Source organism: Bison bison, unplaced genomic scaffold (genome assembly GCF_000754665.1).
Source record: "Bison bison bison isolate TAMUID 2011002044 unplaced genomic scaffold, Bison_UMD1.0 scf7180017864135, whole genome shotgun sequence".
Taxonomy (NCBI): domain Eukaryota; kingdom Metazoa; phylum Chordata; class Mammalia; order Artiodactyla; family Bovidae; genus Bison; species Bison bison.
The window spans coordinates 6805975-6821592 of record NW_011494707.1 but is presented as its reverse complement, the minus strand read 5'-3'; the positions used below and the strand labels follow the sequence as shown (position 1 = coordinate 6821592).

General features: G+C 47.1%; 1 protein-coding gene across 1 annotated transcript in view; it reads left to right on the top strand.

Moving 5' to 3' along the window:
- ABCC6 (ATP-binding cassette, sub-family C (CFTR/MRP), member 6) overlaps nt 1-15618 on the top strand; it is a 68921-nt gene that overhangs the window by 49185 nt on the left and 4118 nt on the right. The window contains 7 exon segments of the mRNA XM_010839910.1: nt 4436-4497; nt 5840-6179; nt 8530-8729; nt 10638-10764; nt 12129-12230; nt 13488-13634; nt 15563-15618. The exon segment at nt 15563-15618 is cut by the window's right edge and continues 1 nt beyond it. Coding sequence (XP_010838212.1) covers nt 4436-4497; nt 5840-6179; nt 8530-8729; nt 10638-10764; nt 12129-12230; nt 13488-13634; nt 15563-15618 — 1034 coding nt within the window.

The window sequence follows — 15618 nt, the reverse complement described above, 5'->3', positions numbered from 1 at the left end:
CATTCGAGTCGGTGATGCCATCCAGCCATCTCATCCTCTGTCGTCCCCTTCTCCTCTTGCCCCCAATCCCTCCCAGCATCAGAGTCTTTTCCAATGAGTCAACTCTTCACATGAGGTGGCCAAAGTACTGGAGTTTCAGCTTTAGCATCATTCCTTCCAAAGAAATCCCAGGGCTGATCTCCTTCAGAATGGACTGGTTGGATCTCCTTGCAGTCCAAGGGACTCAAGAGTCTTCTCCAACAAAACAGCTCAAAAGCATCAATTCTTCGGCGCTCAGCTTTCTTCACAGTCCAACTCTCACATCCATACATGACCACTGGAAAAACCATAGCCTTGACTAGACGGACCTTAGTTGGCAAAGTAATGTCTCTGCTTTTCAATATGCTGTCTAGGTTGGTCATAACTTTCCTTCCAAGAAGTAAGCGTCTTTTAATTTCATGGCTGCAATCACCATCTGCAGTGATTTTGAAGCCCAAAAAAAATAAAGTCTGACACTGTTTCCACTGTTTCCCCATCTATTTCCCATGAAGTGATGGGACCAGATGCCATGATCTTCGTTTTCTGAATGTTGAGCTTTAAGCCAACTTTTTCACTCTCCACTTTCACTTTCATCAAGAGGCTTTGGAGTTCCTCTTCACTTTCTGCCATAAGGGTGGTGTCATCTGCATATCTAAGGTTATTGATATTTCTCCTGGCAATCTTGATTCCAGCTTGTGTTTCTTCCAGTCCAGTGTTTCTCATGATGTACTCAGCGTATAAGTTAAATAAGCAGGGTGACAGTATACAGCCTTGACGTACTCCTTTTCCTATTTGGAACCAGTCTGTTGTTCCATGTCCAGTTCTAACTGTTGCTTCCTGACCTGCATACAGTACATCCCATAGGCTTGGACAAATGTATAATGACATATATTCACCATTAGAGTGTCATATGGAATAGTTTCACTGCCTACAATTATCTGTGCTCTACACCTTCACCTCTGTTTCATCGATCTGATTGTCTGTGCTTTCACCAATACCACACAGTCTTTTTTATTTTTTCTGAGTTCTATACTGTATTTTTCTTCCACATTTATTGATGTAGTTGACACGCAGCTCTGTGATTTGACTTACATCATGAACTGATTACCATAATAAGTGTGGTGAACATCTGTCATCTCTGTATAAGATACAAAATGTTAAACACATATTAAACAATTTTTCTTTGTGATGAGAACTCTTAGGAGTTACTCTCTTAGCTTTCATATACAACATACATCAGTGTTAATTAGGGCTTCCAGGTGGCTCAGACGGTAAAGAATATGCCTGCAATGCAGGAGACCAAGGTTCGATCCCTGGGTCGGGAAGATCCCCTGGAGAAGGGAATGGCAACCCACTCCAGTATGCTTGCCTGGAGAATTCCATGGACAGAGGAGCCTGGCGGGCTGCGGTCCATGGGGTTGCAAAGAGCTGGACACGACTGACTAACACTTTCACTTTCAGTGTTAATTATATTGATCATGTTGTACATTACATCCCCAGTATCTACTTACCTAATAGCTAGAAGTTTTTAACTTTTGACCACGTTTATCCAGTTCTCCCTCCCCCCACACCTCACCTCTGGCAACCAGAAATCTGATATGAGTGTGTTCGTTTGTGAAGTGTAATACATACAACGCTGTGTTAGTTCCTCTTCAGAGTTTTCAACTTTCCCTTACGGTACTTGTTGACTATTGGTCTCATGCCAGTTTCCTGCTCCATAACATAGTAATTTGATATTTGTCTGCATTTCAAAATGGTGCCCATGGGAAGTCTTAGTTATGCTCTGCCACCATAAAAAGATATTACATAATTATTGACAATATTACACTATATATTTCATACCTCTTGACCCATTTATATTGTAAAGGGAAATTTGTCCCTTGTCTGATCTATTTCTCTCCTCCTTCCACTCCCCTCTCCTATAGCAACCTCCTGTTTTTCTCTCCGTGTGACTCTGTTTAGTTATGTTTGTTTATTTGTTTTGTTCTTTCGATTCCACATATAAGTCAAATTACACAGGATTTGTCTTTCTCTGTCCTTTCATTTAGCATTTACCTTCTAGGTCCATCCATGTTGTCCCAGATGGCACGAGTTTTCTTTTCGGCTGAGTCATATTCTGTTGTATATATACTGCGTCTTGTATATCCATTCATCCATCAGTGGGCACTTCTGTTTCTTCCGTATCTTGGCTTTTGTAAATAATACTGCAATGAGCATAGCGGTGCCTATATCTTTTCAAATTAGTGTTTTCATTTGGGGGGAATAAATGTCTAGACTTGGACCTGCTGGATTGTATGGAAGTTCTACTTTTAATAGTTTGAGGAGTCCCATACAGTTTTCCGTGGTGGCCACACCAGTTTACATTCCCCTCTACAGCGCATAAGGGTCCTCTTTTCTCCACATCCTAACACTTGTTTTGTTGTCTTTTTGAGAATAGCCATTCTGACAGGTATGAGATCATATCTCATTACATTTCCCTGATGACTAGTGATGGTGAGCATCTTTTCAAGCACCTGCTGACCATCTGTATGTCGTATTTGAAAAAATGTCCATTCAGATTCTCTGTGCATTTTTCAATTGGGTTGTTTGGTTTTTTGACATTGAGTTGGATGAGTTCTTAGTATATTTGGGATATGAACCCCTTATCAGAAATATCATTTGCAAATAACTTCTCCCATTCAGTAGGCTAATTTTTCATTTTGTTGATAATTTACTTCACTGTGCAAAAGATTTTTAGTTTAATGTAGTCATATGTTATTGAAAGAGGTTTTTGTTGTTTGGGTTTTTTTTTTTTTTTCATGAACAAGTGCTGGATTTTATAATCTTTTTCTGCATCTATTGATATGATCATGTAATTTTTCTTCTTTAGTCTGTTCTGTAGTAGATTACATTAATTGATTTTTCAAATGTTGAAGCAGCTCTGCATATCTGGGATAAATTCCACTTGGCCATGATGTATAATTCATTTCATACATTGTCAGATTTCATTTGTTATTTTGTTGAGGATTTTTGCATGTCCGTTCTTTAGAGACATTGGTCTATGCAGTTTTCTTGTAATGTTTGTCTGATTCTGGCTTTAAGGAATGCTGACCTCATAGAATAAGTTAGGAAATACTCCCACTGCTTCAATCCTCTGAACGATATTACAGAGAATCTGAAAAAGATTGTAGAGATTAATGTAATTTCTCTTTAAATATTTGTTAGAACTCAACGAGGAACTCACCTGAGCCTGGCACTTTCTGTTTTGGAAAGCTATTATCAATTCAGTTTCTCTAATAGTTTCTGAATAGGCCTACTTGGATTATTTCTTCTTGCATAAGTCTAGGTAGATTGTATCTATCAAGGAATTGGTCCATTTCTCCTAGGTTGTCAAATTTATAGGCATAGAGTTATTCATAGTATTCACTTATTATACTTTTAATATCCATGGGATATTAATGACATCCTTTTATTTAAAAGTTCAGATATTAGTCATTTGTCTCCTCTCTCTTTTTTCTCAGTCTGGCTATAAGCTTATATTTTTTATCTTAAAAAAAATTTTTTTTTTATCTTTTCAAAGACCTTGGCTTTGTTTTCATTGATTTTCTTTATGATTTCCTGTTTTCCATTTCATTGATTTCTACTGTGCTTTTTATTGTTCACTTTCTTCTGCTCCTTTTGGCTTCAATTTTCTCTTCTTTTTCTAGTTTCCTAAGGTGAAAGCTCAGATGGTGAATTTTAGAGCTTCCTTTTTTTCTAATATATACTTATTCAGTACTATCAGGCTCTCACTAAGTCGCTTCGGTCTGACTCTTTGCCACCCTATGGGCTGGAGCCCCCCAGGCTCCTCTGTCCATGGGATTCTCCAGGCCAGAATACTGGAGTGGCAGCCATGCCCTCCTCCAGGGGATCTTCTCATCCAGGGATCAAACCTGCATCTCTTATGTCTTCTGCATCGGCAGGCGGGTTCTTCAGCCCTCGCACTGCCTGGAAAGCCCCGTTCAGTGCTCTCCATTCATCTTAAGTACTGTTTTCACTACATCCTCCAAATTTGATGCCGTGTTTTTATTTTCATTCAGTTTAATATATTTTAAGATTTCTCATGAGGTTCCTCCTTTGACCCATGTGTTACTTAGAAATGTGTTGTTTAATCTTCAAGTATTTGGGGATTTTCCAAGTATTGTTGTGTCATTCCACTGTAGTCTGAGAACAGACATTGTAAAGTTTCTCCTCTTTTAAATTTGTTAAGGTGTTTTCCGTGGCCCAGAATGTGGTCTATCTTAGTGAATGTTTCATATGAACTTAGGAATTTGTGTTCTGCTACCGTTGGATGAAGTGCTCTATTGATGTTCATTGTCTCCAGTTGACTGATGGTGGTGTTGAGTTCATCTCTGGCCTTACTGATTTTCTGCCCACTGCGTCTGTCCTTTTCTTATAGAGAGAAGTTGAGGTCTCCAACTATGATAATGGATGCATCTATTTCTCCTTGCAGTTCTACCAGTTTTTGCCTCACATATTTTGATGCCCTCTTATTAGGCAGTACACATTAAGGATTGTTCTGTCTTCTTGAGAACTGACACGTTTATCATTATATAATGCCCTCTTTATCCCTGATAACTTGCCTTACTCTAAAGTCTGCTCTATTTGAAATTAATATAGCTAAAAACTATATAGGTATAATGTACTAACTATATAAAACTATATGTCTCAACCTAGTTTAAACAACAAGAGAATGTATTGGCTTATGCGACTGGAATCCATAGGTAACTAGCTTCAGGTATGGCTGGATCCAGAGGTTCAACAAATGCTGGAAGATTAGCTTCCTTTTCTTCCTCTATGATAGCTTCCTGTGCAGGCAGGCAACCTGCTTTGGTGGTAAGATGGTATCTCACAGCTCCAGTCTGGCCACCTCAAAAAAGTGAGCACCTCTTCCCAAAAGTCCTAGCAAAGTCCCAGGTCTCACTCTTATTGGCCTGACTTGGGTCATGTGTTCACCCCTGAACTAACTGAAGAGGTTTGGATTGTCCGGGGATGAAATTCTCCCCACTCTAGAAACAAAGAATGAAGTTAGCTCCATTCCAAGAACGTAGATGGGCTCTGGGAGGAAGTGGGTGTATTGGTTTCCTAAGGCTGCCGTGGGCTTCCCAAGGCGACACTAGTGGTAAAGAATCCACCTACCAATGCAAGAGACGCGGGCTCAGGCCCTGGGTCAGGAAGATCCCCTGGAGGAGGAAAGGGCAACTTACTCCAGTATTCTTGCTTGAATAATCTCATGGACAGAGAAGCCTGGCCGCCTACGGTCCATGAGGTCACAAAAGAGTCAGACACTACTAAGCAGCTAAACAAGAACAACGGGGCTGCCATAAAATTGATTACCACAAGCTTGGTAGCTTCGAACAACAGAAATTTTATTCTCTCACAATTCTGAAGCCAGAAGTCCAAAGTCAGGGGGTCAGCAAAAATCGGTCCCTCTTGGAGGCTCTGAAGGAGAAACTGTCCCATGCCTTTCTCCTAGCTTCTACTGGTCGCCGGCCATCCTTGGCATACCTGGGCTTGTGTTGCATCGCTGCCTCCATATTCACAGCATCTTCTCTTCTTATCCAATGGCGCCAGTCATTGGATTTAGACCCTGCCCTAAATCCAGGATGATTTCATCTCAAGCTCATTCACTAATAATATCTTCAAAGACTCTATTTCCAAATAAGGTCACTTTCTGAGATTCCTGGTAGACATGAATATGGAAGGAGGACACTATTCAACCCTCTACATGGTGGTTCCATCAAGGGATAATCAGGGTGGTCATAAGATAAGATAGCCACCATGGGGTGATAGGGGTCTCCAGCCCTGATGCCCTGATGTCTCTGTCCCCAGCAATCGGGCTGTTTGCCTCCATGGCCACAGTGCTCCTTGGTGGGATCCGGGCATCGGGCCTGCTCTTCCGGGGGCTGCTGTGGGATGTGGCCCGGTCTCCTATTGGCTTCTTTGAGAGGACGCCCGTTGGGAACCTGCTGAACCGCTTCTCCAAGGAGACAGACATAGTAGATGTGGACATCCCAGACAAACTCCGGTCTCTACTGATGTATGCCTTCGGACTCCTGGAAGTTGGGCTGGTGGTGACAGTGACCACCCCATTGGCTGTCGTGGCCATCCTGCCACTGCTTCTCCTCTATGCTGGGTTTCAGGTAAGGAGAGCTCAAGGAGGCTCCTGGGGTCATCCAGGGTCACCTCCTCCAGTCCCCTGTGTCTGAACAGGACTCAGTGTAAGAGGTTCCATGCAGCTGGACATCTAGGGGCCACCCCTAAAAGAATTCTCAGAGACAGAGACACCATGGTCTAACATTTATTCTCATCTCTGTCTCTCAAATGTTCACATCAAACTTCTTAATGTCTAATGGTTTATCAGGCTGCTCCTGAAATCAGCTTCCTGTTCTCCAGTGATCTGGAAACCAAGAAGGCATTGCAAGCTCTTGAAGACTGTTGTATTAGGCTAGACTCTTTCAATGGTTAAAACCAGAGACCAACTGAAATTAGCTTAAACACAAGAACCCAATTCAATGACTTATGCTCCCAGGGTGTAGGGGATCAGCTGTTATCAGGGTGCTGTCACTCCACATCACCCTTTAGTGGATCTCGAAGTGTGTTATCAGAACAGCAGCATCAGTTTCACCTGGGAACTAGTTAGAAATACACCTTCTCAGGCCCCATCCAAGATCCCCTGATTCAGATACTATGCAGGTGGGGCCCAGAAATCTGGATTTTAAAGAACCTTCCAGATAATTCCAATCCATGCCAATATTTAAGACTCACTTATTCAGCTCTGCTTGGCCTAATTTTGCACACATGTCTTCTCCAGAGGGCAACCCTGTACTTACAGCCTCCCACCTCAGCAACCCCAGCACAAGCAACCTTTCTCCAGCTCAGCAATCATACATCAGTTCCAGGGAAGATTCAGATTGGCCCTTCATGGGGCATATGTTCATCCTGAACTCATCACTGTGACCAAAGGAATAGTTTACTTTGCCTAGCAGGGCTATGTCATGTGACTACCTCCTTGATCAGATCTTATTATTGATAGCTAACCTCCCATCCCCTCAAGGAAATCAGAAGTAGAAAAAAACCTTGGTAGCCAGACAAAAATCAGAAGTAGAAAAAAACAACATGATAGCCAGACAATGTCCATGGTATCACTTCCCTCCACAACTATCCCAAGTCTCTTCTCTACCCTCTTGAGCTGGGGGAGGAACTGCTTTCTCTGTCTGAAGCTTTGGAGTTGGGCAGAGATGGATTTGAATCCAGGTCCTGGCACTTGTGTGCTGTAGAGGCTTGGTCCACTTAATTCCTCTGAGTCCCTGGTGTTCTTATGTATATGCTGTGAACGATGCTTACTGCTTCTATATTCACATCACTGCCCACCTCCAAATGCCCACCTCACCATGACCAAATACTGCAGTTCACCCTTGAACAACATGGAGATTAGAGGCACCAACCCTCCTTGCTATTGAAAATGTGCTTCTGAGTTCCAGCTGCTCCTCTGTATACACAGTTCCTTCGTATCCACAGATTCAGCCACGTGTGGGTTGTGTCGTAGTGTAGTATTTACTATTGAGATTTACTGCTGCTGCTGCTGCTAAGTCTCTTCAGTCGTGTCCGACTCTGTGCAACCCCAAGGACTGCAGCCTACCAGGCTCCCCCGTCCCTGGGATTCTCCAGGCAAGAACACTGGAGTGGGTAGCCATTTCCTTCTCCAATGCATGAAAGTGTAAAGTGAAAGTGAAGTCGCTCAGTTGTGTCCGACTCTTAGCGACCCCATGGACTGCAGCCTACCAGGCTCCTCCATCCATGGGATTTTCCGGGCAACAGTACTGGAGTGGGGTGCCATTGCCTTCTCCCATTGAGATTTACTAAAAATCCGCAAATAAGTGAACTCATGCAGTTCAGACCCATGTTGTTCAAGAGTCAGCTGTATTCGGAAAGAGCCTGGCATGCAGCCCGGTGATCACAAAGGCAGGTTCCTCCCCACCTGCCAGCTGTACAACACTTCCCATGTCAAAGCAGATAACAACATACATTGTGTTCATCACTGTGTTCCCAGCACTCAACATGTAATCCTCGAGTTAAGTGAATGCATTCGACTTGTCCAGCTGCCTTCCTTGCCTGTTGTGGCTTTGCTCCCACAATGACTGGCCCTGAGTGAAGCAGTTGGCCTTGGAGCTGAGAATGAGACATGTACAACAGATTAGTGGTTTCTCCACCCTGGGTGTGCTTGAGACTCACTTGAAGGCTTTTGAAAAATTCCAAAGCCATGCTGATGATGCCAGAAATTCGGACTTAATAGTTCTGGGGTAAGGCACTGGGAGTTTTTGAGGCTTCCCAGGTGATTTTTAAAATGACCCATGGAACTCTGATTCTGCAAGGACACTGGAGCCCAGAGAGGAGAGGCAGCTGACCCAAGGTCACACAGCTAGCTGGTAACAACTCCCTCTGCTTCTCAGACTCTCTCTTGTTTGTGACTTCTCTGCCATCCTGCTTCAGAGCCTATATGTGGCCAGCTCGTGCCAGCTCAGACGCCTGGAGTCAGCCAGATACTCATATGTATGTTCTCATGTGGCCGAGACATTCCAGGGCGGGCCGGTGGTCAGGGCCTTCCGGGTCCAGGGCCCCTTTACGGCTCAGAATGACGCACACGTGGATGAAAGCCAGAGAGTCAGTTTCCCGCGGCTGGTGGCTGACAGGTAGGAAGGGGTCAGAAAAGACCCTGTAATCCATCTGTGTCCCCTGAGAATGAGAGAATGTCATACTGTGTGGCCAGAGAGGTCAAGTGGCCTGCCCAGGGTCACACCACGAGTCGAGGGTAAACAGAGCCTAGATCCCAGGGGTGCACATGGCTCACATATGAGCAGATACAGATTGGCCTGGGGTTCCCCAACAGCAGGTAGGCAGGAGGTACAGATGTCAGAAAAAGGGCAGAACCCTCTGTTGCCTTGATGACAAAGGAGCTACATAAACATCCTCAGTCTCCTTTCAGTACTAAGCAAGAAAAAGAACCCCAGCTTTGAGAACAGACAGACACGGGTGCAAATCCCAGCTCTCCAACTTGGTAGCTGGGTGATCTTGGGCAAGTCACATAACCTCTCTGAGCCTCATTCGTTAAAGTGGGTTTGCACTCGTGGAGTGGCTGTTGAGACTAAACAAATATCGCTAATACCTGTAACGTGCTCACCACATACCCAGCACAGTCCTAAGCATCTTCTGTGGGTTAATTGATTTAATCCTTTTAGCAACGCCACCAGGCAGAGACTCTTTCCCAGAGGATGACTCTTAGGCACAGAGAGATTTAGGAACTTTCCCAGGGCCACACAGCAAATATGTGGTGGAATCAGGATTTGAATCCAGGCAGTGTGATGCCAGAGTGTGGAGAAGGGCAAGCCCATAGCAGATGTGAATTCAGTAAATGTCAGTTCCTCTCTTTTCTGCCCAGGTCCCCAGCCAGCTGGGGCTGTGAAGCTCTGTAGCTGTGGGTAGTGTCTCAACTCCATCTGCCCCCTGGGGGACCTGTCCTGGCCCCTTCCTGGGGTCCTAGCCTAGGGAGGAGGAACCTTACAAACATTTAGGAAGCACCTACTTTGTCCAGAGGTCAATGATTTCTGTACCATATACGGCGGGTGTATCTCATTTAATCCTCTCAACTGTAATAAGCCAGATATTATTTCATCCCACAGATGGGTAAGCCAAGGAGGAAAGAAGTGAAGGGACTCCCCCAAGGTCAGCCATCTAGGAAGTGGCAGACCCTCAATCAGGCAGATGTGGCTTCAAATCACTGTGTTTATTATGTGTGTGGACTTGGACCCTCTGAGCCCCCGTGTCCTCATCTCTCCACTGGGGACAAGAGTCTCCCCACCGTGGTGTTGTTAGGAGGACTAGGTGTTATGTGCAGTGAAACCCAGAGCTCCCTGAAGACAGGGTTTTTTATCTTGTCCCCAGCATCTCCTGCATGTGTGGCACACAGTAGGTGCCTAATACACATCTGCTGAACGAATGAATAAACAAATGGATGGTAGAGCAGGAATGCAATAAAAGGGGTGTGTATATCTTCAGCCACTCAATATATATTTGTTGAGCACCCACTATGTGCTGGATCCTGTGCTGGGTTCTCGGTGGGGACAGAGCCATGAACGAGATGAAGTTGCTGCCCTCATGGAGCTCACGATCTGCTGATGGAGGCCGACAGTCAAGGACAGATTAGTTTAGTTTTCGAGAGTGATAGAAGGAAGGAGTGGTCTGAAGGGCTCTCTGAGGAGGTGATATCTGAGCTGACTTGTGTGAGGGTAAGGATGTTGGTCAGGTGAAGACGGAGGTGGGGTTCAGGCAGGGGGAACACAGGGGATGTGGCTCGCCACAGCCCAGGGACAAAAAGCAGAGCTTACTTGAGCACCTACTGTGTGCTGGGTTCTGAGCTGGACTCAGGCGAGACGGGGCAGCCTGGGCCTCCCCCACCCTCCGAGCTCGGGCAGGGCCTGGGTGTGGAGGAGATCATAGCCGGGACCCTGTGGGCACTGGAGCTGGCACAGCCCTTGTGCCCAGGGAAGCAGGTGTCCCTCGAGAGGCCCCCACTGACGCTACTCTTACCTGTCCCTTCGCAGGTGGCTCGCTGCCAACCTGGAGCTGGTGGGGAATGGGCTGGTGTTCGTGGCTGCCCTGTGTGCTGTGCTGAGCAAGGCCCACCTCAGCCCCGGCCTCGTGGGCTTCTCTGTCTCTGCCGCCCTCCAGGTACTCCAGACACCCCCCAACCTGGGCTCCAGGCTGTGGGCAGAGTGCACGCAGACCCCTGCTAGGGGACCTTCAAGGACCCGAGTCCAGCCTACCAGCCACTGGGGAAAACACAGCTCTGCCAGAGCCTAGGCTGGACCTCGGGCAAGACTCTTCTTCCCTCTTGGAGCCTCAGTGTACTCCTCTGGGCAGTAACCCCTTCCTTCCAGATGTTGTAAAGATTCATTGAGATAACATATATAGAGTCCATTTCCAGCGTGTTGTTAATGTTTTGTTAACTCTTAATAACAATATCTAGTGTCAGGTTATGACATCTGTAAAGGATGGCTTCCCTGGTGGCTCAGACAGTAAAGAATCTGCCTGCAATGCAGGAGACCTGGGTTTGACCCCTGGGTCAGGAACATCCCCTGGAGAAGGGAATGGCAACCCAGTCCAGTATTCTTTCCTGTAGAATCCCATGGACAGAGGAGCCTAGCAGGCTCCAGTGTGTGAGTCACAAAGAGTTAGACACGACTGAGCAACTAACACTTTCACTTTTTTCACTTCTAAGGGAAGGAAAAAAAACATATATATATAAACACACGTGCATATGCAAGTAGCATTCACTGTGAATGAGACATTGTTCTAAGAGCTTTATAACACTAGCTCATTCAGTCCTGCCCACGGCCCCCTCAGGGGTACTGTTATTGTCCTCATTCTGTAGTTGAGGCAACTAAGCTTAAGGATGCAGCAAGTAAGAGGAGGTAGCCTGACTGACAGGAGGGTGCTTTTCTAGCGCGTGGTCCAGAGGCGTCTCTGAGGAGGGAGCCTAAGATCTGCAACTCTCGAGTGCGATGACGGGGAAGGGAAGTGGAAGGTGGTCCTGGTGTGGCATCAGCAGGAGGAAAGGCCCTGGCATGGGGGGAGAGGTGCGACTGGTGTTAGAGGAACAGCACAAAAGGCGGTGTGGCTGGAGAGAGTGTTTGAGGGCAAGCTTAGAGGGAGAGGTTGGGAGGGCTGGGGGCAGGGCTGGTGCAGACAGGGCAAGTGGGCCCTGGTGAGGAGCTCAGTGAGGTTCCCGGTGTGACGGAAGTCAGTGCTGGGAGTCCTCTCTGAATGGAAGTCAGCGGGCCTGGGCCCTGCTGGGTGTCCTTGGGAGGGCTGTGCGCCCTCTCTGGTCCTGTCTCCCTACCTGCTTCAAGAAGGATTGGACAAGCTGATGTCTGAGGGCTCGTTTCTGGTCCACATACTCCAGTTTGACTAAAGGGGTCCTTGTGGCTACAGTCAAACTCTGCCCCCTTGTTTGCCCTGGATCCTACCTCCCAGCCCCTGCCTCACCTGGGGTGGTCTTGCTGATGCTGTCCTGAGGGGTCTTCTTGCATCAGGTGACCCAGATGCTGCAGTGGGCCGTTCGCAGCTGGACAGACCTGGAGAGCAGCATTGTGTCGGTGGAGCGATTGAAGGACTACGCCCAGACGCCCAAGGAGGTGACGGGCGGGAGGTGGGGCGGGGGCAGCAGGTCCCATCCGGGCTTCACAGCAGAGGACGGCGGACCCAGGTTGACACCTGCCGTTGGCTTCAGGGCCCCCACCACTGTAGACCGGAGTCACAGCCAAGGCGGCAGTCATAGTTAAGAGGGTAGGGTGTGGAACGAGGTCAAATCCTGGTTCCTCTGCTTCCTAGCTTAGGCACAGCAGGGCACTCCGAATGACAGGGCACCGTGAGTAACAGCACGATAGTGATATGATGGCAACATTATAGAAACATAGCAATAGCATGATGGTAACATGATAGTTGGAGGCTTCCCTGGTGATTCAGATGGTAAAGAATCTGCCTGCAGTGTGCGGGAAACTTGAGTTTGATCCCTGGATTGGGAAGATCCCCTGGAGAAGGAAATGGCAGCCTACTTCAGTATTCTTGCCAGGAGAATTCCATGGACAGAGGAGCCTGGCAGGCTACAGTCCATGAGGTTGGTTTTACTGAAACATAATGGCAGCATTGTAGGAGCAGAAGAGAAACACAGCAGCAGCCTAACAGTTCAGGGTGAGGTCATCCCACAGTAAAGGACTTCATACCGAGTCCAATACACCGTAAATGCTCAACACATGTCCACCACTCTGATTAGCCCCATTTCATGGATGGGAAAGTCAAGGCTCAAGAGAGTGGAGTGACCTGTTTAAGGTCACAGGAATAGCGTATGGCAGCACCAGTCTCCACACTGCGCAGAGTTGCCCTTTTCATTAAGAAAAAAGGAGAGTATCTACCTCTATTAATGAAAGAATATTATTTGACAGTTAATACTGGCTAATAATAATAATTTAAAGAGTAGCCAACACCATTATAATTTTCACAATACTCAATATTATTTGTTTTTAGCCTTGCTATATGCCCCATAAGAACCCTAGAGAATAGCAATAAATATGCCCATTTTATGGGGCTTCCCAGGTGGCACTACGAGGTAAAGAATCCACCTGGCAGTGCAGGAGACATGATCGACCTGGGTTGGGAAGCTCCCCTGAAGGAGGGCATGGCAACCCACTCCAGTGTTCTTGCCTGGAGAATTCCATAGACAGAGGAGCCTGGCAGGTTATAGTCTGTGGGGTCCCAAAGAGTCAGATGTGCCTAAAGTGACTTAGCATGCATGCCCATTTTACAGATGAGGAAACTGAGGATCAGAGAGGTAGGCCATTTCATGAGAAGCCTGGAGAAAGGTTCCCCTGACCCAGTGTCCCCTCCTGCCTCAGGCTCCCTGGAAGCCGCTTACCTGTGCAGCCCACCCGCCCTGGCCTCGTAGGGGGCAGATTGAGTTCCGGGATTTTGGGCTGAGATACCGACCCGAGCTCCCGCTGGCTGTGCGGGGCGTGTCCTTCAAGATCAACGCAGGAGAGAAGGTGAGTGGCTCACCTACAACTCCCTCCTCATGGTGGCCAGACTGGGCATCACCCCAGGGTCCAGGTCCTTAGCACCAGCTTCCTCCTTCCCTCCCCACCTCAGGTCCCCAGTCTCCAGACCCCTCACTCCCTCAATGGGACTTACCATCTTCCCCAGACCAACTTCCTTCTCGGTGAAACCACTCACCTTCTTGATGTCTCAGATAATGAAGCATCTCCCCAACTTCTTTCTTTTTCCTCTGTCATTAGTTGAACACCTACTATGTGCTGGGTGCTATGTTGACTGTTCCACATATTATCCAGTTCGCGTGGGCTCCATTTCTGGCTTTGCTCTGACTGACCTTGGGCAAGTCACTGCATGTTTTGGTCTCAGTTTTCTCATCTGTAATAATGGGAATAATAATGTCAACCTCCTAGAGCTGTTGAAAAATTTAACTGGGTTAATACATAGAAACTGAATACAGCAGTGCCTACCTTGGCACATAGCAAGTGCTATAAAAGTATTCACCAATTCTTTTTTACTCATGATTATTTGCATTTTTACTCCAACATCAAGCCTAGCATCATTCCATTTACAGATGCCTAGTCAGACTGCTTCACGGAATCCCTGAATCCTTCTCTACCCTCCCCACACAGTGGTACTTCCTCTCTGCCCTCCCCACAACTGCTCCAGGCCCCCCCCCAACCTCCTGTTTCACACCCTCCAACCTGTTTTCCTGTGATCTTGATTTGAGCGCATCATTTCCCTGCTCCAGACCTCCCTCCCTCCTCACATTCTTCTGGTAAAACCCAAACTCCTGAGCTTGGCATTCAAGGCCCTGCCCAGCTACCCACTTCACTCACTGTCCTACAAGGGATTAGGTAACATTTGGGGAGCAGCAGCCTCTAGGCCAGATGCACACACGGTGATGCCCTCGGAGAGGTTACAGCCGAGTACTTGGTATCATTCAGCTGGAACCTTCGCCCTCCCTGAACTCCTGCTTATCCTTCAAGATTCCGCTCAAGTATCCCCTCCTCCATGAAGCCTTCTCTGATCACCTCCATCCCAGGCAACATGAACAACAGCTCCGTGCTTGCCTCCATTGCTGCAGGGCCAGAGCTTGACTATAGAGAGGGCTTGTTTATCACACTGGGTTAAAATTAAGTTTACTCAAGGGCGCTATTTCCAAGACCAGATGGTGAGCCCTTTGGAGCAGGGACTCCTTAATTTCTGTATTCCTGTTGCCTTGAAGAGTGCTTGTCATACAGTGGGTGACACAGATGCTTCATTCATTTATTAAACCGTGTTGATCCCCCACAAAATGTCAAGGAAGGGTGGGGGATGGATTAAAAGATGGGCAGGTAGATGGAAGGATGAAGGATGGATGGCTGGGTTGGGGGCTGGATGGAAGGAAGGAAGAGGCATGGATGGAAGGATGGATGGATGGATAGGGTGGAGTGAAAGAGACAGAAGGAAGGAATATGCATTGAAGGATGGTGTGTGGAAGAAAGGATGGACAGATGAAAGGATCAGTGTAGTTGGAAGGAAGGGTGGGATAGGAGGAAGGGTAACTGAGAGAAGGATGGGACATAAACAGATGACATGGGATGGAAGGGAAGATGAGAATGATGGAGTGGTGTGGATGAAAGGATAGGAAAGGATGGAAGGATGAAGGAGCAGAAGGAAGGGTGGGGAAATGAATGAAAAGATGGGAGAGATATATCAGGATGAGGAAAGATAGAGACGAACACACAGATGGTTGGGCAGATTGATGGATGGATATATGGACAGGTGGGCAGATGGAAGGACGGATGGGCATATAGAAGGACGGATGCACAAAGGATGATGATAGGTGGATGGACCTTGGGTGCATGTCCAGGAACCCTCTGTGGCCTGCCTTCTGGCCAGGCCTGGTTGGAACAGGCCATGCCATCCCATCCCCTGGCAGGTGGGCATCGTTGGCAGGACAGGGGCCGGAAAGTCCTCCCTGGCCGGGGGCCGGAA